General features: G+C 47.1%; 4 protein-coding genes across 5 annotated transcripts; all 4 read left to right on the top strand.

Moving 5' to 3' along the window:
- Window positions 1-113: 113 nt before the first annotated feature.
- On the top strand, window positions 114-9,422 carry slain1a (SLAIN motif family, member 1a). 2 transcript variants are annotated; one of them, XM_037489487.2, is made up of 9 exons: window positions 116-683; window positions 2,642-2,778; window positions 5,302-5,418; window positions 6,240-6,335; window positions 6,452-6,601; window positions 7,102-7,440; window positions 7,778-7,966; window positions 8,119-8,446; window positions 8,660-9,422. In XM_037489487.2, exons 1-9 carry the CDS (start codon window positions 265-267, stop codon window positions 8,733-8,735), a joined length of 1,851 nt encoding a protein of 616 aa, XP_037345384.2. In that variant the 5' UTR covers window positions 116-264; the 3' UTR covers window positions 8,736-9,422. The 2 variants fall into 2 exon arrangements, with proteins under 2 accessions (XP_037345383.2, XP_037345384.2); XM_037489486.2 differs by having other exon boundaries at window positions 114-683; window positions 8,119-9,422.
- Window positions 9,423-11,217: 1,795 nt separating this feature from the next.
- Window positions 11,218-14,593, top strand: kbtbd7 (kelch repeat and BTB (POZ) domain containing 7). Its single transcript, XM_037489447.2, has one exon. It carries the CDS (start codon window positions 11,597-11,599, stop codon window positions 13,466-13,468), a length of 1,872 nt encoding a protein of 623 aa, XP_037345344.1. The 5' UTR covers window positions 11,218-11,596; the 3' UTR covers window positions 13,469-14,593.
- A 570-nt stretch (window positions 14,594-15,163) lies between these two features.
- zgc:101559 (Ras-related protein Rab-33B-like) lies at window positions 15,164-17,430 on the top strand. The gene is made up of 2 exons (XM_037488111.2): window positions 15,164-15,485; window positions 16,333-17,430. The coding sequence occupies exons 1-2, from the start codon at window positions 15,228-15,230 to the stop codon at window positions 16,777-16,779; spliced, it is 705 nt and encodes a 234-aa protein (XP_037344008.1). The 5' UTR covers window positions 15,164-15,227; the 3' UTR covers window positions 16,780-17,430.
- A 469-nt stretch (window positions 17,431-17,899) lies between these two features.
- On the top strand, window positions 17,900-23,805 carry katnal1 (katanin p60 subunit A-like 1). The gene is made up of 11 exons (XM_037488109.2): window positions 17,900-18,043; window positions 18,508-18,729; window positions 18,814-18,971; window positions 19,405-19,564; window positions 19,665-19,792; window positions 19,893-19,998; window positions 20,747-20,905; window positions 20,998-21,124; window positions 21,361-21,495; window positions 21,775-21,901; window positions 22,868-23,805. The coding sequence occupies exons 2-11, from the start codon at window positions 18,568-18,570 to the stop codon at window positions 23,064-23,066; spliced, it is 1,461 nt and encodes a 486-aa protein (XP_037344006.2). The 5' UTR covers window positions 17,900-18,043; window positions 18,508-18,567; the 3' UTR covers window positions 23,067-23,805.
- The last annotated feature ends 728 nt before the right edge of the window (window positions 23,806-24,533 follow it).

The following is a 24,533-nucleotide window of genomic DNA, read 5'->3' as shown; positions in this document are numbered from 1 at the left end:
GGTACACGGTGATTGCGTGTGCGTGCGTGTGCGCGCGCGTGTCCTTAATAAACACTTCCTCGGCAGTGGTGCGATGGGAGTTGAACTCCAAGCTGCTGACCAATCAGACGCAGCCTGTGCCATCATCCCAGCAGCGGCATCATTGTGTGAGAGCGTGTGCTTGCGAGTGCGTGTGCGTGTAGTAGTCGCTTTCAACGGGGGGGGGGGGGGGAATCTGGACACGCTCTCCGCAGGCAGGCCGCTTCTCAATGTGCTCTCTACCAAATGGAAGCAGAGGTGTTGAACCCGCGCATGATGGCAGACGTCAACGGCAACAACCAGACCTCCAGCGCGGAGCTGGAGGTGCTCAAGCTGCAGGAGTTGGTCCGCAAATTGGAGCGGCAAAACGAACAATTGCGGACCAGAGCGAACGCGGTAAACACTCGCCCCGTCGGCCCTGCTCATCCCCAGACCCCGCTGTCGTGTCTGCGCGGCGGTAACGCGTGCGCGAGCGACCACGTCCCCGCACAATATGGCATCCCGAGTCCCCCCGGAGCCCCCGGATCCACCGAGGAGCCCGTCGCGTATTTTCAGCCGAGCTCCGCGTGTCTCGGCGCCGCCGAGGAGGACAGCGCCACCGTTATGGATGAGGTGGATGTCTTGGACCTGGACGCCGCGCTCCCCATCGGGCAGCCCGATAGCTGGTAACCGCTCTGTTTATTACGCACACACTGTTGTTGACTTCCGAAGATGCTTCGCAGGCCACACGGCTGTCTACCAGCCACATTTTGTTTTTACATGACTTTTAAGGCTATCCTTCCATGCAGCCCCTCATCGATTAAACGGTTGACTCGTCTCCTGCTGGAGGAGATTCGCGGACTTCGGCTCAAATAGGGACTTTTTTATTTTAAGGAGTTAAAAAAAAAATGAACAAAACCTGATTTGACACAAGCAAGCGGGCATCCCAGAATGCACTGTGCGTGCAGCATAGGTGTCTCTTCTGCGCAAGACAGCGCCGGGATGGAAGTAGAAAACAATAACGATCACACAGCTCGTCTTTGTGCGCAGCGCTGAGCCCGGGGCTGCACCGACCACTCCACCGGCTCCGCGGCTCAATGCAGCCCGTGTGATGATGTGGAAAATGGAGCACACGGCTGAATGCAGCATCTCTCCCTCTAACGGGCCTGATGGAGTCAGTGGAGAACCGGGGCCTCGTTATCAGGGTCAGGGCAGTTGTTCTGTCAAAAAACGAAATCTTATAACGCAATACTGATCATTTCATAGCTCAATAATGATATATTTCACTCACTTACTACATGTAAATAGTTTTCTGTTAGTTCAAGAAATCAATGTTTTGTACAGCTCAAACTTAAGAACAGCAGGGAAAAAGGCAAGGAGCAGTTGTGAAATTGTAAAGAAACAATTGTCTATCCAATACATGTCCAAAGTTTGGAGTCATATTTTCATTCAATTCAATGGGAAAGTGTCAAAACTGTTGACTGGTGCTGCATATGTATAAATATCATTTATATAAATAATTCCCGCTTTGCATTGACTCTGTTAAGATTCATGCACACAAACACAGAATAGTTCAATCAGTTAAGTTTTAAGTCAGTTCAGCACATTTAAGTCTGCTTGTTTTATTCCATGTACACAATTTATCACAATATGTTGATGCATGATTTTATGATAAATTATTATGTTGAATTAATGGCCAGCCATATTTTTCAGAAATCTATCATACCAGTGTGCTATAGTAATGCACATGTTCATAGTGGGTTAATAATTTGCTTAACTATATCATGTGTGCTTATATGTCAGTATAAGCAAAATTCATTATTAGATTTTTTTGCTATTTTGTCTCCTCTTCGTTCAGTTGTCAAATACTACCAACTGATAGCAAGTCTCTGATAACATCCAAGTTACACAATTTCTGTTTCTTTTGTTTTTTTGTGTGTCAAAGGTCAAAGGTATAGTTTATTTTCTTGTTCACCATTTGGTGTGTAAGATAATTGGATATTGTAAAAAAAATATTGAGTATAACGCCATGGGGCCATCTTCAAACTAATTTTTTGAAGCCCAAACCCTGTCATGTATGACAATTCATCATATGGGACATTTGATATTTTTGGTAAAAAAGACTATTGAAATGATTAATATATTATGCAAATTAGCCGTTTATCCTAATTAATCCTGTAATTAAAATCTAATCAGTTCATTGATTGATTGTTTCTGTGCTTCAGGCTTCTATAACGCACGGGGGGGGGGGGGGGGAATAGATACTATCGTCCTGTAAATAGTAGTCACATCCTTTACATCACTGCACCAAATGAGGCAGTCACCATTGAGTGAGTTTTTATTACGCACGGCCGCTTTTGTTGCAGCCAGTAAAACGCCAACTGCTATTTGTGGAGATGTTGATCTTTTAAGTGTATGTCAACATCAAGATTTTAAGAAAATCGCTCCCTTTAGACAGCTACCGTTTTTAACATTGCAAAGTGATGCTTTGCCTTTGCCTGAGAGATATTGACGCTGTGAAACGCGCTCCTACAGATCTCTCGGCTCCAGTTTATTGGCCCTCAGTTCTCTCCAGAAAGCACCAATATGAGCCTTGCTGTGAAAGTGTCAGGGCTGAATTGTGGGTCTTGATGTGTCGTTACAGGCTGTACGTGAGTCCCAAAGCCAAGTTTATGGGCGAGTGTCTCCTCAGCCCTCTCCAGTGGTGCAGGCAGGTACTGGACCACCCGGGGCCCGAGGTGGAGCTGGCCAAGATGACCCTCTGCCACAGGCTGGACCAAGGTACAGAGTATTTATAACTCAGATTAATGGCCTTCAGCTGCTGCCACATCTGGACATCTGTCTCTCCAGCTGCCGTCATGCGATCATAAGCTATAACACGCTTCACCCACGAAGCATCTCCACGTGCAACAGGATTTTAGCTCCCGAGCCGTGAAAGCGTTTCCCTGCTCAATTGCTTCCAACCATTTAACTCGCTCTCTTTACATTTATGGGTTTTTAAGTACCTCATTTGACTTCCCACCGAGTGATTATCTTCCGTGGGAGTTGGAACCTCTCCCCTTTACACATTTCACTATTGCCAGAGAACAATTAAGATCTCTTCCAGGGATTTGCTACTCTGGTAATATATCTACCCATGAAGAAGATAATTGATTGCACCCTGCAGTTCAAAACGTTGGCGCCACTGGTTAGCTTAGCTTAGCATAACATTCGGAAACAGGGAAACGGCTGTGGCTGGCATGCAACCTGCAAAGAGTCCAGAAAGAAAGAAAATAAGCAGTCCACAAAACTGTTTTTGTGCCTTTCGAGGTGCTGGTTGGTGGATTTTGTTTCTATCAAACAGAGCCAGGCTATAGCTGCTCTCTGCTGTTTTGAGAATTTATGCTAAGCTAAGCTGATGACTACTAACTTCAGCTTTGTATTCCATTTACAAACGTGGTAGTGGTATCGATGTTTTCATTAAACTCTCATTTAACTCTCAGTAAACTATTGTAATATCCCCATGAAATGATTCCTTTAAATTTAAATTTGGGGTTTTCCCAGGTGAGGCAGTCAAAATGAGTTTGCTCATTCCGCCTAGCAACACCTGGCACCTCATTAAAAGATCTTCACAGCCCATGTGACCCCTGAAATGACTCCTGCAAAGTACATTTTCACTTACAAGTTACATGGTAACAACCTGGCTGTTCAGCCCCGTTTAGACATGGTTTTTTATTCCGCATCCCACAAATCTGTCATTTCTGTATAAAATTAGTGGCCTTGCTTGTTGAAGATAATGACAATTTTTTTAGCTGGATTAAGCTTCTCTGTGATCATCAGTTATGGAAGACCTGAGTTAAGATACTACATTACAGCTTATTACATTTCATCATGTAGACGAGTGTTACATAATGTTATCCTTGTGTTTAGTTTGTAGTTCTGCCTAAAAAGACACAACTGAAGCAGAACTGCATATTTGATAATATCATATTCACATGCATAAAAAAACCAAGATACTTTAAAATCCCAGTGTGCTGCTGAACGACATTCGCTGCTCGATAGAGTTATTTAGATTTGAGTCTTTACATCCTCCTCACTCATGCACAGGCATGGTTACCATAGAAACCATGCTTAATACATGCATTAGCTGGGGTTTCGAGGCTGATTTTCTCGGTACTCGCGACTCAAACAGCCGGTACGAGGCACTTGACTTTGACGTTGCATGCATGAATGTATGCTGTGGGAACTGGCCTGTGTACGTGTGTGTGCTTTGGTTTTTTATATCCTAAGAAGACTTCTCACCAATCTGTCCCTCCCACGTTGTGTCCTAGACTGTTATTTAATGAGGCAGATTTGTTAGGGTCTGTTTGGATGTTCATTAGTGTGCTTGTGTGTGTGCGTGTGTGTGTGTACTCTTAGGGTCCTCTTCTTTCACTAGAAGCTGCACTCAGTGAAGGTTGGCGCTCCTCCTCTGGCTCATGAATACATCCTTGTCTCCGAGCTCCAGTAGCTGTTGTCTTATGTAACTTGCTGTAAGTGTTAAGGTTGTCCATTAGCAGACAAGGCTAATTGTTTCAGGGAGGCCAACGTGCTCCACTGCGTCAGGTGTGTGCCTCTCTGAATAACAATCAGCAGGGGGGTGAACTCAGTGCTGTCACATGGAGCACACATCGTCTAATGTCATGTCATTTCCTGCCAAATGCACACATTTACTGGTGAAAAAAACCAAATACCACTTTCTAAAGAGGCATTAGCATTAGCCAATGTGCCATTTATTAAGGCTTAATAGAACATTATTAGGCCATTCGTAAAGAGAATATTTGAGCCTATCAACCCCAAATCTATTCAAGCTTTCTATATGAGTGGTTTATTACTAATCTTTAAACCTAATTGATTTGTTTTAATCCGTATTAAAGCCACTAGTTACAGTTTCTAAACATTATGTCATGTTAATAAGGCAGGAACAATCTAAGGCAGTAAAAATGTAACTTCCACATCCCCAAAAGTAGTTCTAACTCAGATTTTCTGAATGTGATGTAGCCTTCATGCACAATCCCTGCTTATCCTAAAAAGACCTGCGGTTTAGCCCAATAAGCCGCAGTGGTAAGCTAAACCTCGTCTTACAGTATCAGCCTCGTCTTTCCGGGCCGTGCCCCGATCATTTGGAACATCAATACTGATCTGTAAGAGCAGATTAACATGTTGGCCAGAGCGTGTCAGAGTTGAATCGATGTACTCCATGTGTGTGTGTGTGCGGTTGCTACGTGTGTGTTACCAGGTAAAGCAATCAGCCTAACGTGTCCATCGCTACAATCTTGTGTGCAGCTAAGCGGTGGCGAGGACGCTCTTCGATCCGTTCGTACAGCTGCATCGAGGGACTGTCCACCCTCAGCTGCCCCGTGCTGCCTTACACGAAGCCCGCCGCACCAACCGAGGCCCCAGGTACCACAGAGACACGCCCTTACGGGCACATAGCTCTGCTGGAGTGAGATAGGACCAAGTGCATGGTCCCCAGATGGGGTATCTCTTGAGTCTTTCCTTATTGCTGCTAATAAATGGGCTCATCACTTTGCAAACGCTAGCATGCTAACATGCTAAGGTAAGATGACGAGGGTGTTTGAGCACGTTAGCCCTGCAGTGCCTGCGGTGCAGCCTCACTCGGCTCCCACTCGGGCTGTGCACCTCCTCTCCACATTCACACGGTTTCCCTGAGATACTGGCCAGTACAACCAGAATGTGATCGGTTTGGCCTCTCAACAGTGCTGCTTTTCATTTCCCCCACCCAGCTGTCTACTGCCAACCAGGTGACCCCAGTCTGCCTCTCTTTTTTTTTCTTTTTGCAAAAAAACAGATAACCGAATCATATGAGGTGCAAACGAGGTTTATTAGTTATTAGTAGTAGCATAACATTTAGATAACATTGAAACGTCATGCATAACCACCGGCTCTCGCTGTTTACCTAATTGCTCCTTTTCAAATCCAGAGTAATAAGAACGCAGAGCCAAAAGCGCATGTTGCTTCCGAAATACTTCTGGAGCTTGTGTGTGAACATAACTCAGATTCTTAAACAACCGGCTACTTGCCATTTACAGTCAGATTACAGGAGATTCCTGTGGTGGAGATTATCCTGTCGCTCCCTCAGACAGATGGAGAGCAGCTCAAGTCCCACCAAAAAAATGTTGAGACATTTCAGACAGAAATGTGAGTGACTAGAGCTTTGATTTGCATGTTAATGATTGGATGTGGATTTCTCTCCTCCTCAGCTCCATTGCCATCATGCGCGCAGTCTTTTCTCCAGCCACCCAGGGCCAGCCTCAGTGACAGAGCGCCCACCTTCCTGTCAAACGCCCCCCTCCACAGTAAGACCCCACTGGCTTCTCCGCCACTCGTGGCCGTTTGAACACTCAATTCCTTTCGCATGCGGTCGAGTGAGGTTCCGCGGTGGTATAGATGTGGCTCCCCTGTATGTTTTTAGACGCGGGCCGCCGACACGCAGCCATCAGCCCCCAGTCTTCCCTGGACTGCGAGGTGGGTGCGTCAGAGCTGGAGGACGACGCCATCTCTATGAGCTACAAACTGCAGGACATGACGGACGTGGAGGTCATGGCTCGACTTCAGGAGCAGAGTGAGTCCACTGTTGAATCGACTTGTGGATCAAACTACAGTCATTGAAAACAAAAATCCCTATCATGAAACACAACCTAATGTTTGGCATCTTTACAGCTGAGGAATTCTGTAGATGAAACTTCAGAATGTACGTAAACACATGTTTGTACACATCTTGTTTTAATTGAATTTACTACAGCTAACCATCAGTTCCTGTTATCCAATACACCCATAGTGCCATTTATCAATATAGACAGTGCAAAATACTATGTGCCAATCGGGGGTATAAACCCTGATGCAAGGCCTTCAGAGAGGGAGGGAAATAGATGACCTCTGGCTAAGATGTTTGATCCTGGAGTATTGGACCTGGAGTTGACAGTAACACACTTTTGTGTGTTGTTAAATTATGCAGGAGATTTCCCAGTAAACGTATCAGACGGGGTAATGCCTCACACACCAAATGAGGGTCAAGTTCAGGTTTTCATGGGATAAAAGCCTCCACCTGTCCCCCCCCCGTAGGTCTCCGTCAGGACTACGCCTCTACCTCGAGCACGGCCACAGCCAACCGCCGCAGGTCCAGCTTCTCCTTGCACTCCCTGCGGCGCAGCGAGATGGATCTGGAGGAGGAGGACGAGGAGGAGGACGAGGGTTACGACCAGCTCCCGCCTCCCCAGCCTCGACTGTTTGGCGCAGGCTCTATGCAGCGCGGCGGCCTGCCCCACTCTCACACCTTCTCCAGCATCAGAGACTGCAGACGCAGCCCTATCGCACCTCAGTTCTCCCTCAGCGGGCTCTCCCAGTACTCGGCCCCGCTCAGCCTGACCATGGAAGCACACGCAACATACCGGAATAGCACAGGTGAGTGCTCCACGAGTACCATGGCAGTTAGATGAGTACAGATGTCCCGAGCACAAAACGACCTCCGTCCTCAGTTGAGGACAGTGTGTGTCTGTGTATTCTGTACTCCGTTACATGACATGATGTCATATTGGGGATGCCTTTTAGCGGCAATAAGAGCATAGTTTAGTATGTAGATGGAAACAGATGGTAAACAGCTGGCCTGGTGTGTCCCAAGTTAACAAAACTTGAGAACACCTGCATCTAACTTCAGCATCAGGTTGTGTAATTTGTACAAAAACATACTGTAAAAAAACATTTCTGGCCGACACCTACAATGTCTCATCTGGTTGGGTAGACAAGCTACGGAGAAGCATGCCCAACCTGCTCCGAGCTCCCAGCATGCCCAGTGTTCCCAGCATCCCATGCTTGGCTTCCCCTGTCGACCCACCCTCCCACGGCCCCTCCTCCTTGCCAACGATATCTTCCCTGCGAAGCAGCCAGAGCTTTGACTCCTCCAGTGGGCTTGCACGACTCCAGTCCTTCAGTAAGACTCTTTTGCTTTAAGCATATGAACAGAAATGACCTGTGAGCGGCTCGTTTCTGTTCATGCGCGTATGTTGAGCGCTGTTTCTTCTCTGACGGTCATGGTCAAGGTTTGGAATGCAGAATCTGACGTGGGCCCCTGCTGTGCTTCAGTTCCCTCCCCAGGCCAGCTCACCCAGCGGGTGCAGAGCGTGGGGAACTTCCCCACCACTCCCCGACACCCGCTTAAAGCCACAGCCTACGTGAGTCCCACGGTGCAGCAGGGCCCCCCCTCCATGTCCGCCTCCATCAGCCTACACTCCATCCCCGGCAGCGCGGCCGCTCCTCAGCCCCTCAAGCCGAGCAGCGGTTTGGTCCAACAGCCGCCGAAGGCCGTCTGCAACCAGCCGGCCGTCACACGCAGCTCGCTCCCCCGCCCTACCTCCTTCGTGGGAATGAGTGGAGTTCCACGTCCGAGCAAAATCTCCCAGCCCACACGCAGGTTTGACACATTTCCATCCCAACGGCAGAACCCCACACCAATGGTGCCTGCTATAAAACACGACATGGGTTATTTCCACTATCTACTTATGTTTTCAGACCAGATGATGACTATGTATGAAGTCGCTTCAAATATATACTCATTGTCCTGAGGATGTTGCTGTGGTTACAGGGTAGAACTTTAGCAACCGGGCTTGTTTCTACCCGTCTGCAGTTTGCTGACCCCCCCAAAGAGCCTGGCGGCCCTGACGGCCCTGAGGGACGGCAGCTGGAAAGACGGCTGCTACTGAACCCAAAGCACACTGACGTCGGTGGCAGGGAGGTCGTCGTCAGGAGGGCTCAGTCTTGGGCGGCGACCCTACGGGGGACTGTTAGCATTTGTGAAATGGCACTGCTCATCACTGAAGGACTGAGAAGCGTCTCGGTCCAGCAGGCTGGACCTTCACCTCACTACCTGCTGAAACACAGACTGACACGCGATGGAGCGACCTAGCAATACTCTGATAATCACTTATTCCGTGTCAACTGGATCGTCCTTGTTTTTTGTCATTGTTACACTAAAGCTTAGGGGAGAGACAACCCACGCTTTTGTACATGCTTTTAATTATTTCATACGACTAATTTAGCGGCTGTTGATTTTTTTTTTGTCAGACCGTGGTTTTGAATATGGAGTTCAACCTGGGATTTTGTTACATCCTGTGCCTGTTAAAAGTAGTGTGTTTCTTATTATATTCATTGGCTGGACCTCGCAGCACTTTCGGTGTGTTTCCTAAGTGAAGTATGATATCGGTAAGTAAGTGTGCACACATTATCGTTTCTTTTCCTTATTGTTTACATAAGAGCTGAGATTTGTAATGATCTTTGATAAACAGAATAGCTCCAATGATATTGCACAGAGAGCCCTGATGCTTTTTATGGATAATAAGACTTTAAAGAGGAGTTGAATTTTTAAAGTGAATAAAAGCCTTTAAAAAATATCCAAGTCTGAGGTTAGTCTGCAGTTATTTCACTTGGTGGTTTATCAGCGGTAGATGGCATGCCTTCATTTCTATTTTGATCACAAGTTTATCTCAACAGTTTTACTTAAAGGGTCATGATGTTTACTTCAATATACATAAATCCAAAGGCAAGTTCTTTGAGGTCCAGCTTCACACAGCTTAGGAACTAAAGACCATGAGATTGTCCAAGGTTTTTAAATAATGACAGCAGTGGAGACACTTCAAGCAAACAGCATTCCATTCAAAGGCCAGCTACTGATAGGCTTTTGATGTTCAGACTGCTGTAACGCTGAAGATTTCACATTACAGCAGATACACAGAGTTTTCACCTGACAAGTGTTGGCTCCACAGGGGGCTGATGGTACTAATGTTTAACAGAGTGGAGTGTGTTGATGATGAATCTCAGTAACACTCAAACCTGATCATTTTGGCAGACCGTAGGGTGAGCGCCTGCTATTTGGAATCCGGGGCAGTACATTTATTGTTTATTACAAAGTAACCGTTGATATTTATGAGGAAATATTCTGTTTGACGAGATCACTTCATTAAATTAGGTTTAAGAAGACTGATATTCAGAGGTTGTCTTGCTCTGCTGACCTTTTGGAATTTTAAATAATGCCCAACAGCCCAAGCTCAAGAAGTACGTAACCTGTTCTTTATTTTCACTTTCCAGGTACCTTAATAGATTCTCTTTGACACCTGAGTTGAAGTCAAAAGCTCCTTTTTTAAACCCATCATGTTTAGTGGATTTGTCATTTGTTTTGCCTTTAGGATGCCGTCATCAACCTGAAGACGTTGCAGGAGTTGTCCAGGCAGCTCGGTTTTGAGTGAAGGTCAAATCTGCAGAGGATTTGGGGATTTATTTCTCAGTGATGAACAAAATAACAAAAAGAGAGGCAGTTAATTGTCAGATCTAAGAAGCTGCCAACCGGAAATGATTGACACTAATGCACGATCCATGACAAAAATGATCCATCAATGGCTTTTCAGATTCATATTATACACTCATAACAATAATTTATCAAAAGACATTCCCTACTTTTACAAACCATACCTCCATCAAAACTGACAAAAAATGCAAACACAAAGATAAAAAAGATGAGATATATATGTGATAAAAAAGCACATGTAACACATGTAAACAGCTAACGTACAATAATGCAAGTAAACTAACTGTTAAATACTGTTGGTGTGGTTGCTTAATCTTTCTGTGAACTGTCTGCTACAATAATGCGCACAGAACATTGCACAATAATGCGGTTATTAGTTACTCTATGTGGAGTACCGAGATATTACAGGGAAGGGGTGTTATTATCACTGATCATAAATAAGATGTTTTTAAATAAGGTGGGTTTTTAAAATCAGAATTAGTAGTAGTTGTACTATTATTGATATTGTTGTTTTATATTATTGTTATTATGCATCATAGACTGACCTGCATGAATCATTTTGAATCAATCCCAATCCACCAGATATTAATCGACCCAGTTAGACAAACCAATCAGAGCGGCGAAGCCTTCCTTAGCAAGGTTGTGTGACGAGCATGCAAACTCCTTCGAGCGGAAAACGGGATAGATGCTTTTCAAAGTAAAACGCAAAATAAAATACATTTTAATTTAAAAATACTAAATTCCTTTTTGGGGAGTGGTGATCACGCCTTACGTGTATTAGAATCCGTCAAATACTTGAATTTAATTGTATATGGACAGAATAAAAGAAAACCCATTTAACACATGCACTAAACCGGGTTTTATTTTTACAATCTCTACCGGGAAATGAAGTGTCGACCCCACAGACCGTTTGACATTAGAGCCCGACTGCCTCGTCCACCCTGAAGACATGAAGACACCATTGACCACACAAATCAAAGACTAATTGACACGACTGTCACGGTCACTCTGTGTCAATTCTATGTGGATTATCTCGGATTTAAACGCATTATGACCGCTCGGGGGCCGAAACTGTCGGCTCGGTGAGACACACGGGCAGCCGTTCAGCTGGTAATGTCTTTTTCTCACCGAACGTGTGGTTTTCGTGCATAAACGGGACGTGTCGTTGTCAGTGCACGAGCATGTCAACTGCATCGCAGCGCGACATTTGACTCTGGGCTTTCCGACGTGAAATAGCTAAATTGTTTCGGCCAAGCGGCAGCAATGGCTTCGGCGATGGGTTGCTTCGGCGGTCCCGAGGTGCTGGAGGACGTCAATCACGCGCGGGGTTTGATGGACGAGCTGAAGCTGCTGTACGACTGCCGGCTGCTCGGTGACGTCACCATCCGGGTCGAGTGTGACGAGGAGCCGCCGGAGCCCAGCGGGGGGTCGGCCGCAGGCGACGCTGACCCACTTTTCCTGTGCAGCCGCAACGTCCTCGCCGCCGCCAGCCCTTACTTCAAAAGCATGTTCACCGGGGGGTTAAACGAGAGCGTGCAGGAGAGGGTGGTCATCCGCGGCGTGGACCCCGAGTCCATGTCCGTCATCATCGACTACTGCTACACGGGCCGGGTGACCATCACGGAGGGCAACGTCCAGCGTCTGTACGCGGCGGCCAACATGCTCCAGCTGGAGTACATCAGGAAAGCCTGCTCCGGCTTCATGACGAGGAGGCTGGACCTCTCCAACTGCGTGGGAGTCCTGAAATTCGCGGACACGTATGGCAACCCCGAGCTGAAGGAGAACGCGCAGGCCTTCATTGCCAGGAACTTCGGCCAGGTGTGCAACGGCGGGGAGCTCAGCGAGCTGGACCTGACGCAGCTGAGGGAGATGCTGTCCCTGGACACCTTGGACGTGGACTGCGAGAGGAAGGTGTGCTCCGCCGCCCTGCAGTGGATCGAGGCCAACGCGCTGCTGAGAAGGGAAGACGCGCTGCTGGCGCTCAAGTGCGTGCGCTGGAATTTGTTCACGGAGAAGGACAAGTGTTACCTGGAGGGCCTCATGGCCAGGCCTTTGATCGAGAAATACCTGGCGTCTTTCTACAAAGGGCCGACGGAGGACAGCTGCGGGACGCCCGCGGCTCTGGACGCGCCCAAACACCGGGTGGGTGTGAGCGCCAAAGAGATGATCCTCTTCTTCGGCCTGCCCAACGACAACATCATGTGCTGCGACCCTTACTCGGAGGACCTGTACTTCATGGCCCCTCCGTTAGAGGACCTCAGCAGTCAGGATTACAAGCGCTCCACCATGGAGTCCCTGATCGCCTGCGCCGCGCCCGACAACAACTTGTACCTGGCCTCCCACCTCTCCAAGCACTTCTGGCTGTACAACCCTGTGCTCAACAGCTGGCAGGAGCTGGCAGAGAGGCCGCTGGGGAGGATTCACTCTGGGATGGGCTACCTCAACGGCCACGTGTACCTCCTGGGGGGACGGAATCCCGTGACGGACGCCAGACTGAAGGAGGTGGAGTGTTACAGCGTCCAGAGGGACCAGTGGACGTTCGTGGCCCCTCTGCCTCACTCTCTGGGCAAAATGCAGGTGGTGGCGCTGAACGACCACCTGTACGTGGTGAACAAGCGGAGGATGCTGTGCTACGACTCCAAGAGGAACCGCTGGCGCCACTGCGGCTCGCTCAGGAGGGACAAGCTCCACAAGGCCTGCGTGTACCAGGACCAGATCGTGTGTGTGTGCGACATCCCCGTGGTGAAGGCCTACAGCCCCGCCAGAGGGGAGTGGAAGAGGCTGGGCGACATACCCATCGACAGCCGCGCCCTCAATTACCAGGTGATCCAGCACAACAGCAAGCTGCTGCTGCTCACTCAGACTCTGCTGCAGCACAACAAGAACCGGGTCCTCATCCACGAGTACGACCCGGCCCGGGACGCCTGGAAGAACATCATGGCGGTGTACGTGTCCACCTTGGGGCCCGTGTGCGTTTCGACGCGCGTGTACCCGACGTGCCTGGGCTCCGCCCACAGCTTCTCCACAGAGGAGGACGACGACAGCGGCTCCAGCGCCGACTGGGACTTTGACGGGTTGACGGACGCCGACTCGGACTCCGGCAGTTCGAGCTCGTTCTCGGACGAGAACTGGTAGAGAGAGTTGGAGACTTTGTCTTCCAAAATGAGCCTTTGCAGTGTAGATGCACAGGACCATGGGAACGATTTGGAATGAAGGTGATCATCTTTTGTAAGCAGAAACATTTGAACCAGTCATGCACAGGTGTGTTACCAGTAAGATAATACATTTAAAAACGTCCACCTGTGCTCTTCCTGCAGTGAAGGCCATAAAAAGACGTACATTTGTGACTGAAAAATATAAATATGAGAGATTTTATTTAGTGTGAATAAATGATCACTCCCTGCTTATGATTGGTGCAAAAGGGTGACTGTGAATCTTTTTGGATACCTGGCTGTGCGAGTGCCAGCTAATGTTTAAGACTTTTAACGTGTCATTTACAGGGCATCAAAACTTCCTGTGTTCTTTTTTTTATGTATGTAGTCAATGCACAACAAGAGACACGCACAGCAGGTGCCAAGAAAACCACTAAAGCCGATGTAACGTACACTCAGGTTGAGGCTTCAGCACAAGCCCGATGCCATAATTTACTTTTTCTAATGCAGTATAAATTACGGGCTTTGAGTGAACATTTTCTTGAATTTATTTCAAACAATTTTATGGATCCCACATATGCGTTTTCTTAATGACGATGTCGAACTTTCCGTCTGTTTTACAATCAGGAATCTTAAATGTTCCACATGTTTCTTTTTAAGTGTTGTTTGTTCCTGATGTTTCAGTTTGTAGCAACGCCCTCGTCCTCCCCACACACGCAGCTACCAGTTTATTAGAACTGCTTCTAATGGGTCTGCTCTCAGCCATAGAAGATAGTAGACAACGTATTAGAATCACTTCTCTCTCTTGGACATTGCAAACTACAGCCTCCCAAAACCCCATCAAGTGGAAGGAACAACGTTACTTCAACCTGCTCGGCTTAATGAAGGTTGGATTAATGTCAGGGCTGTTGTGTTCTACTAGCTGCTCCTAATAAACTGGTAAATGCCAGCAGTTCTTGATGTTGTCCCTTTTGTATGCTGGATAGTGGAAGTGTTACGTTTTTGTGTGTGTGTGTGTGTGAAGGGTGATTGTCAGTGGTAGCACAGACAGTCTGAATTATAAAACTGTTTTGGATCATCTGTCAAATAAACACGTTTCAGAAAAGGATTTGTGTGTGTATTTTTTCTTTAACAACGTTAAACAATACATAAGGCACAATACATTATTCAGAAGTGGTGTTGTGTGGAAGTATTCATACTGTCGCTGATGAGAGGAACTGTGAATACGTCTCTTTCATGATTTACAACAAACACTTTTTAAAGTTCAAGTTCCATATTTAGATTTGATTAGAGAATTCTATCAAAAGGTCCCTTTTTAAAGATATATTTCACAGGCTGGAACAGAAATAGATATTTATTCCGAATCTGACTTAGACATGATGTGGAACATTTTTTGTTTGTTTGTGATCCAACTGTGTGTTCACATTAATTTTATTCCCATTGTTGGTTTGTAGTTGATTAGTTTGTCAGAATGGCATTCCAGATTATAGAAATGATCAGACAAGAAAAACGTCATGTATTTAATTACAACTAACAGAAAAAGTAAGATAAGTCATTCAATATCAAAACAAATCTGCTTTAAAAATATTGTATAAGTCAAAATAAATATTATTTTGGTAAATTTATTCAAAAAAGGGGTGGCAACAAATGTCCCTCAAAGGAGGAACGTGGCTCGGGTCAGGTGCCGTTTTGTCTCGCGATGTTTCAGCACCGCTCACATCCAGACTGCGAGAGGATGAGCGATGGCAATAGAAAACAAACCAGGGGACAAACTGGACACCGTTTTCGGTCAAAGTGACTCCTCGGAGCTCCCTTCGCACCGCAGTCATGACACGGCGCCCGCTCGCATCTTCAAGATAATCGTCATCGGAGACTCGAGCGTGGGGAAGACGTGTTTGACGTACCGGTTCTGTGGGGGCTCTTTCCTGAACAACCCGGAGGCGACGATCGGGGTCGATTTCCGAGAGAAGACGCTGGAAATTGACGGAGAGAGCATCAAGGTAAGTAAGTGGGACCTGCAGACGCTCTCGCGTGACGTTCCACGTATGGAGAGGATGGCACACCAACAAACACGCGTAGTCTCTCCTTGCACATTGCAGCTGCCTGAGCTCCGGTTCAGATGTGGACGCAGGCTGACCTGGGATCGGTTTTCTTTCCAGATATTTGCAGGCTTTGCATGAGGAGGGCAGCGCTACAGAGCTAAAGGCCTAACGCGCAATTACATCTCATAGTGTGATGCTTAATCCCCGTTTGTACATTCTATTTAACACCACTCAGCCCCACTCAGTCGGAAACATTGTTCCCTCGTGCTCACATACAGCCATCATTCATTATACACACCTGTGCTTTTGATTCCTTACCTTTAGTGAGAAGGGCTGCAGTGTTACGGTGGCGTATCATGTGTGCAGCCTGTGGTTTTGACGTTCAAAATCTAATAAAAACACACCTGGAACACGGGTCACTTGCACTAAGTGACCTGGCTTTCCTTTACTCGTACAGCAGTTCATTCTCAGTTGATCAGAAATAAATCGGGCTCAATATCGCACCACGTTAGTACCAATCTGTTGCACTTTCACTTTCCACCGACAAAACAAACTGCACAGGAAGAGAGAAACACAAAATAAAACACTGACTATGCAAAGATCAAATTATTTTCGAGAACACTTTTAACAAACGTGAAACAATGACATACACAATGAAAACAGACTTCACTTAGATTCTAACCAAACGGAAGTCTAAACCAGTACTTTAAACAAAATATGCACACTCAGCAAAGCGTAGGGGGCCCGAGCGTTCCACAACCCTTGTTGCCACTGCCCCCTGAAGTCCCAATGATATGTTGTTCAGCTGCAGGTCTGGGACACGGCGGGCCAGGAGCGTTTCAGGAAGAGCATGGTGGAGCACTACTACCGCAGCGTCCACGCCGTCATCTTCGTGTACGACGTGACCAGCCTCTCCTCCTTCGAGAGCGTCCCCGAGTGGATCGAGGAGTGCAGCCGGCACTGCGTGGGGCCCCTGGTGCCCCGCATCGTGGTGGGCAACAAGTGCGACCTGAGGGACCGCCGGGAGGTCCCCACCGCCGCGGCGCAGTGCCTCGCCGACAGCTACGACTTCCCGCTGTTCGAGACCTCGGCCAAGGAGCCCGCTGAGAAGGAGCACGTGGACGCCATCTTTCTGACTCTGGCGTACAGACTGAAGAGCCACAAACCGCTGCGACTGAAGCAGCCGAGCGAGAGCGGCGCCGGGCAGCTGTGGGAGCAGAGAGAGCAGGGAGCGGCGACGTGCCAGTGCTGAGGTCATCGCAAGCCTCGTGGGTCGATAATGGTACTGAGGAAAGGCCTGAGACTGAATTCAGAAAGGCCTCTCATGATCATGACATAGAACGGGATGAATCGGTTTTCCCCGTATGGCTGCTTGATGCCAGGCGCAGAGCGCAACGTCAAGGGGGCTGTAAGCTGCACACTATTAATTCTACATTTCAATGAAAAGCATGAATGGAAATGGCCGTATGCTAACTATCTGTGACAGCACAGACGAGCAGAGTGCACATTAATACGTAGAGAAAACGTATGCTGTCAGCTGTCCCGTAGCACTGCAGCATTCAACACAGACGCTGAATTGAGATTTCAGTGAAAAGAAATGGAGCAAAAAGGTCAATTAAAATGTGAACATAACACACTCAGTGTCCGCTCATTCTTCTGTTAGAGTTCACCGGTAACAAAATGTAACTAACTACTTGGACAAAATGCAAATACTTGGTTTACTTGAATAGCATGAACACATGCTCAGCTGTCTCTGGAAACTGTTGTGCCAAATGCAAGGTATCGATGGTATGAGATAAAATCACTAAATGATATTTTCTTTTTTGCATGTGTACAAAAAATGTTTTTTTCAAAAGTATTGAGATCTGTGATGTTGCAAATCAATAAAAGTGGTTTCATTGTGGATGATTTTAAATGTTTGAGGCTTTGTGTGTGTGTGTGTGCAGCAGCTGTCTTAAATACTTACACATTACCGAGGATATAATATATATTAATGCTCCTTGATGAAGATCGTGGGATATGATTTAAAGCCCCAGAACTGCTATTAATGTGGTTTCAAGAAATAATGGCCTCAGCTTTATCTTGTGGCTTCATCCCAGTTGGCAGTATTTGATTGAATATTAGCGACGACTAGTGGTCAACGTTCGTATAAATCTAGCCACGATGTGTTCGATAAACTCTGCAAACTAGTCCATGACCTAGTTCAACGTGCGCGAACTGTTAATAGTATACGTTAAATGTAATTTACAGAAACAACAGAATGAAATATCCTAAACGGGATTAAAGCCCATTCTGCACTAATATAACTCATTTGATTGTAGGGCTTTGGTTGAGTAATGCCAATTTCGATTGCCGAGCTACGAATCTACTGAATTTACCAGCTTGCTACAAGTCCGTGAACGCAGCGCAGTGATCAAGCCGCCTGTATTCCTCGCGCGGCGTCTCTCTGCGGCCATGGTAACAATACTGGACTTCTGATTCACAAAGAACAACACAAACAAGGGCTTTTCATGCAGGTTTGGGAATTATTGTAATATTCTAAATGCAGTTAATCATATGACTCCGGTTGCTTTAGTCTACAAACATATTTAACCCATGCTCGTGGGATTAAGTGATGTTTACGTTGTTTATTGCAACAAGATTAGTTTTGTTTTCCGTATGTGGCCTAGCAGCGAGCTAGCAAAGGCTAACGTCGGAATACGCGATTTTAAATAGTAAGCGAGGGGGAACTGTCTGCGATTTCATAAAAATCGGAAATGACGGCGTCTCCTATCAGCAATCTCAACCGACGTGTTTGGCCGGGTGTTTGCTAGCAGTTTTCTAAACCCCGACGTGGTGTCGCCATGTAACGTTAGCTAACGTTAGGTAAGTAACGCCGCTAAAGTATAATGAGGTCAGCGAGCGTAACGAGCGTAATGTGGGTTCTACCTACAACAAAAGCTTTATGTCCGCCAGTAACAGCCAACCCATTGCCCCACAGCGCTCGGGGAAGGACCTGGACCTCTGCGTGTCGCCCACAGCGTTCTAGCTGCTCCTCAGCATGAATTTATCCGAGATTTGTGACAACGCCAAGAAGGGTCGCGAGTACGCGCTGCTGGGGAACTATGACTCCTCGTTGGTGTACTACCAAGGCGTCGTCCAACAGATCCACAAGCACTGCCAGTCCCTCCGGGACCCGGCGCTCAAAGCCAGGTGGCAACAGGTGAGTTGGAGCTCGCCTACACAACGCGGCTGCTGGTCAAGCAGGTCACGCGAGGGCCGGTGTAACACTCTGCTCTGCGACCAGGTCAGGCAGGAACTCACCGACGAGTACGAGCAGGTGAAAGGCATCATGGGAACGCTCGAGAGCTTTAGGTCCTTGAAGCCAGCTGACGTTCTCGCCCCTCAATGGGAGAGGCCTGAAGATCCAGATGTGTGGCCCCCTCCCACCCCTGCAGAACACAGGTGAGCGTGTGCGCCCGTGTGCGCATGCATGTGAGCCTTTGTGGGCTTCTGGCAGGGCTCACACTACTAAAATTGACCTAATTTCATTCATTAATTGATAAGTTTTGGATCTTTAAAAACAATATATTCTATTAAAAACATTTTCTTAGTTGGCTTTACACTGTCTTTTACCCTTGTGGAGATAAGTCTGTAAAAGAAAAGTGTCCATAAGGAAGCACATAATATGTTTCATCTCAGGGTGACTCGCCTTTCTTATTTCTGGTTTTTAAAGCTGCATGTCGAGCTTTACCCGCACAGAGATCCGGCGGAGCTGCTTTTGAGCGATGTTGGCTCGCTGTGGTATCTCCATTATCTCCTCTCTGCCTTTGATGTTTCCGTCTGCAGGTGTGTCCCACTATCACCCGTGTGTACAGTGGTATTCTTGTGTCTGCAGGAATGTGGTCCCAGCGAAGCGCCCCAACAGTGCGGCGAAGCAGCAAAGAAAGGAGTCCCCTGGTCTGCAGCATAAAGGGGCCGGGCCGGGGGGGCGCAGTCAGGCCAACCAGAAACCAGACCGGCACGGCCCCCGAGGCACAAGGGCCAAAGAGGAAAAGGTGGGAGCGTCGCTGCCGATTGGTAGTTAAATGAACGGATGAGTTTGGTGCTAAGAAAAGTTTTCATGGATCTCGTGTCTCTGTGTTACTTCTCCTTAAGGGGAAGAAGGGAGTCGGCGATCCCTCAGGAGATGGAGAGCAGAAGAAATTCGACGGCACAGGCTATGACAGCGACCTGGTGGACTCGCTGGAGAGGGATATCGTGTCCCGCAACCCCAACGTACACTGGTGGGCCAGCTTTTCACGTACTCTTTTATACGCTCTGCTGTCGCAGGAGCGCTTCCGTCTCTCTTTGCCCTGCTTACTGAGTTCTCTGTGTGGACTGTAGGGACGACATCGCTGACCTGGAGGACGCTAAGAAGCTGCTGAGGGAAGCGGTGGTGTTGCCCATGTGGATGCCCGACTTCTTTAAAGGCATCCGTCGCCCCTGGAAGGTAAACACACACACACACACTGACACACACACACAGCTGAAATCAATTCAGAAACTTTTCGAATGCCGCCGTATTAAATAAATAAAGGTAAAACACCTACAAGAGAGCTTTTAATGAGAACGTGGTTAGTAATTTATGAGCTGGGCAATATATTACAATTTAATCAATATCCTGATATGGGATAACATGAATATTTTATTTGCTTTTACCCACTTCCCTTTTTATATCTACAATATTGATTATTATTATTATTCTATTATTATCAGACCTACAATATTAGTGCAATATCGCTACTGAGGTATTCTGTTAAAACTATATTTCCCCCTAAATATTGCATATTTTAAAATTAGATTATTATGTTGAGGTAGATTCAATGATTATTATAATTTCAAAATCAATTCTGCTATGAGAACTTTAAATAATGAATCTAAGGCTGATGTACATTGTCATAACTATGTAATAACTCACTTTATATGGTGCAGTGTTAGTGTAACTCCTGCGTGGTGCTCAAACAGTGCTGCAGTGCAGCAGCAAACTTTAATACTTCCAAGTGTTTGTCTCTTCCATATCTCACTGAGACTAAATGTCATCATGCGAGTCTTCTCCCCCCCCCGGGCCCCGCCATGCGTGGGTCAATGCTTGTTTTGTTGTTACAGCAGACGAGGCCTTTTATTCTCCTCATATATGCATGTCTAACTAAATCTTCCTCAGTGTCCCTGTGTTCACGCGTGGCTTTTTTTCCCTCCAGGGCGTGTTAATGGTTGGCCCCCCCGGGACGGGAAAGACCATGTTAGCCAAGGCGGTGGCCACCGAATGCGGCACTACGTTCTTCAACGTGTCCTCCTCCACCCTCACCTCCAAATACAGGGGCGAGTCAGAGAAACTGGTCCGCCTGCTGTTTGAAATGGTAAGCTCACGTGCACGTACTTCTTTCTCAATACGCAACGGAAGATCCGGATGTTCAGAGACAGGGTCTCCTCAACGATTTTCCCTTCTCAGGCCCGCTTTTATGCACCAACCACCATCTTCATAGACGAGGTGGACTCCATCTGTGGCAGGAGAGGGACGTCCGATGAGCACGAGGCCAGCCGCAGGGTCAAATCCGAGCTCCTGGTGCAGATGGACGGTGAGTTGAGCCGAGACGCTGGGGCGGTGCAAAGGTTCTTGATGGGTGGCGTTCATTCAAGGAAAAGGGTTACCTGTGGGGTTACCTGTCGGGTCACCTGTTATGGCTTTGGGCACAGTTTGATACAAAAAACTGAAGAGACTTAGTGTGAAGCGCAGTATTCCACCAAAACAAATTCGGTGTCACACAAATGGTCGAGTGCTTGTTGAATCGTGGTGTGCGCTTTCGGTCACCAGGCGTGGGGGGAGCTCTGGATAATGACGACCCTTCTAAGATGGTGATGGTGCTCGCCGCCACCAACTTCCCCTGGGACATCGACGAGGCGTTACGGCGCCGCCTGGAGAAGAGGATCTACATCCCGCTGCCCACAGGTGACCTCTCCACCCACAGAACAACTGACAGTGTTGCAGTACATGAGTTCTGGTCTCGTCACCATGTTTTGACCCGTGTAGACCACAGCGTTAATGTTAACAACCATTAACTGTCCCCCCCCCCCGAGATCAAACGTGTGAGACAAGAGGACTGTGAGGGCATTAGCATAAACAAAGACCTCTCAAGTCTTGGTCTTGTCTTGGTCCTGATAAACTCTGGTCTTCATAAAGACTTGGTCCAGGTTCACTGTCGTGATCTAATATTGTGTGCGTGTTTAGCTGAGGGTCGCGTGGAGCTTCTGAAGATCAACCTCAGAGAGGTGGATGTGGCTGCTGACGTGGACCTGGACCTCATCGCTGAGAAGATTGAGGGCTACTCCGGAGCAGACATCACCAACGTCTGCAGGTACGTGTGGTAGCATGTGCACACATAGAATTTTATTTTATTAAAAATCTACAAATTAAATATGAGTTCATCCATCGTTAAAAATGGTAGTCTTGGAGACAGACAGGGCAGACGATGCTCAGAAGAGTAGAGCATCAGAGAACTGACGTTTCTTTTTTCAAATGTAGTCTGGTTCATTTGGTGGGCCCCACAGACTGTACATTGATGCAGTTCTCCCTTGACTTAAGAGCTAAGGAAGTGACAAAGTACAGAGTCGGCTATGGGCACAGCAGTGTGGCTGACATGCACACATGTTGATGCCAAATGCCAAATCAAACCCTTTTAAACTTGAATGGCTTCAGGGAACCTTTTCTGTCCCCTTCCATTTGGCCAATCTAGCTGGGAGAGCCCCGCTCTAGTAGTGGGATCCTGTAAATTGAATGTAGAAATATAAAAAAAGCCTAGAATACAGATGCAACACTTTGAAGTGTGACTACAGACCTCACACAGACTGTACTAAAATACACACATTTAGATGTGGCAATGTGTGCGTGCGATACCGTGTCTTCATGAGCAGGTATGTGAACCTGAATCCCTAACAATGCGTCACTCCCCTCTGAGCAGGTGAACATGCATCGATTCTTTCACCACATTGTTAAATAGATTCTCAAAAAAACACAAAATGCACATTTAGATTATGTGAAATGACGCGCTGATTATTGGCAAACATTATTTGTAATCGCTTAAGACTCCGCCTCTGTCCTTGGGTTAGTCCTTTCTGCCACTGATCGGAATGGCAAGAATGTTTTTTTAATCTTTTATCACCTCTGACTTGCTGTTTGTGTGTGTGAGACTGAGTGAGGGAGTGGGTGAGCTGGGACTCCCTCCATTTTGCCGAGATTAGGAAATAGTTTTTTATGTAGCACCACAACTGCATTCCGCCCCGATTCCCCCTCACCCTTGGCTCTGCTCCTGTCTGCACCTCAGGGATGCGTCCATGATGGCGATGCGGCGGCGCATCCAGGGCCTGAGCCCCGAGGAGATCCGTGCTCTGTCCAAAGACGAGCTGCAGATGCCCGTGACCATGGAGGACTTCACCCTCACGCTCAGGAAGATCTCAAAGTCCGTCTCCGCCGCCGACCTGGAGAAGTACGAGGCCTGGATGGCGGAGTTTGGGTCAGTGTAGAGGACTTGGGCCGTTCGGACCCCAGAGGCTCAGCAGAAGGTTGTTGTGTGTGTGAGATTACACATCAGAAGAAGGAGGACTTTGAGAGGCAGCGTGATGAGAGCGACTGCAGTTGGGGCTTGACAAACAAGTCGCCCCCCCACTGCCCACACAGGGAACGTTTTACATGTCAGGCCTTGTGCAAGAACACTTGATTCTTTCCTTCCTGATCCCAAGCTATTTCTCTGTTTCTATTCCATACGTGCCACTTATTGACAAGGAGGCAGGCGTTGGTGTGATTGGCTCATTCGGCCCCACACCTTAATGCACCCAAAACAACAGGGGATCATCAACAGGAAGTCTTCCCACATTCAAAACTGAGGCAGCTGCCGCCGAGAGAGAATTTCCTTAACAAGTGCTACGTGGGGACGTTAGAAAAAGGGCCTGATGACGGTGTCATTCTGACTGAGGCTTCATGATTCAGACTTTCTAGGAAGCCGTTGGTGGCTACTGGTGTTTCTTGCACAAGGCCCTTTTAGCACTTTTAATGTACTTCCTTCAGGAGCCCATGTACCTACTACTGACTGAACACACTTGAAGAACCACAATGTTTTGTGTTGAATAATATGTATTCTTAGTAGGTTTTAAAACCTCATTTGGGGATTTTAGTTAGCACAGCTAAAACAAAATGGAATGTTTATGAAAGGAACCGTGAAATCTCAATTTGTAATTAAATGATTGTATTGATCACCCAAACGGAGTCAAGTTCTTAATGAGTTATTCTTTCATTTCCCTTTGAATCTCTGAATTGTGACAGATCATCTTACAGATGACATCATCACTGCGTCTTCGGGACAACCGACTTCATGTAGCCAATGTGCTAGTATGTCACTAAGACTTTGAGAGTCAGACGTCCTTTATTGTGCTGCATTTCTTTTGTATCACTTAAACACTATTCTTCTAGGTCAACAGAAATTTGACATCGAAAATGTCTTGTCCCTCTTACTACTTTTCAAATGTAGGACAAAACTTTGGTTTGGTTTTGCTTGATATCTTTTTCTTACATTTTTTAAGTTTTTAGTTGCAACCATATGATTTAGTGCCCCATCTTTACCACTTGTTTGCATAATAAATAATAATATATATATGTATATAATCAGATTATCTTTTAGCTGATGATCATCGATATAAATGGGGTGGCAAAAATAATTGAAGAACCCCCAGACATCATGTCAGCAACTCCCTGGACCTCATCTGAGGTGATATGTGATGTCACTGCAGCAACGGGCCCAGAGGATGGCGAAGAACAAGGACCCCCACGGAGACGGGGCCCTCAGGGCCGCAGAGGCCTGAATAGGACAGTAAGGAAGTATACACTCACCGGCCACTTTATTAGGTACACCTGTCCAACTGCTCGTTAACACTTAATTTCTAAGCAGCCAATCATATGGCGGCAACTCAGTGCATTTAGGCATGTAGACATTGTCA

Source organism: Pungitius pungitius, chromosome 10 (assembly GCF_949316345.1).
Source record: "Pungitius pungitius chromosome 10, fPunPun2.1, whole genome shotgun sequence".
NCBI classification, from domain to species: Eukaryota; Metazoa; Chordata; class Actinopteri; order Perciformes; family Gasterosteidae; genus Pungitius; species Pungitius pungitius.
Note: the sequence above shows the minus strand (reverse complement) of the source record. Positions and strands in the feature narration are given on the sequence as shown.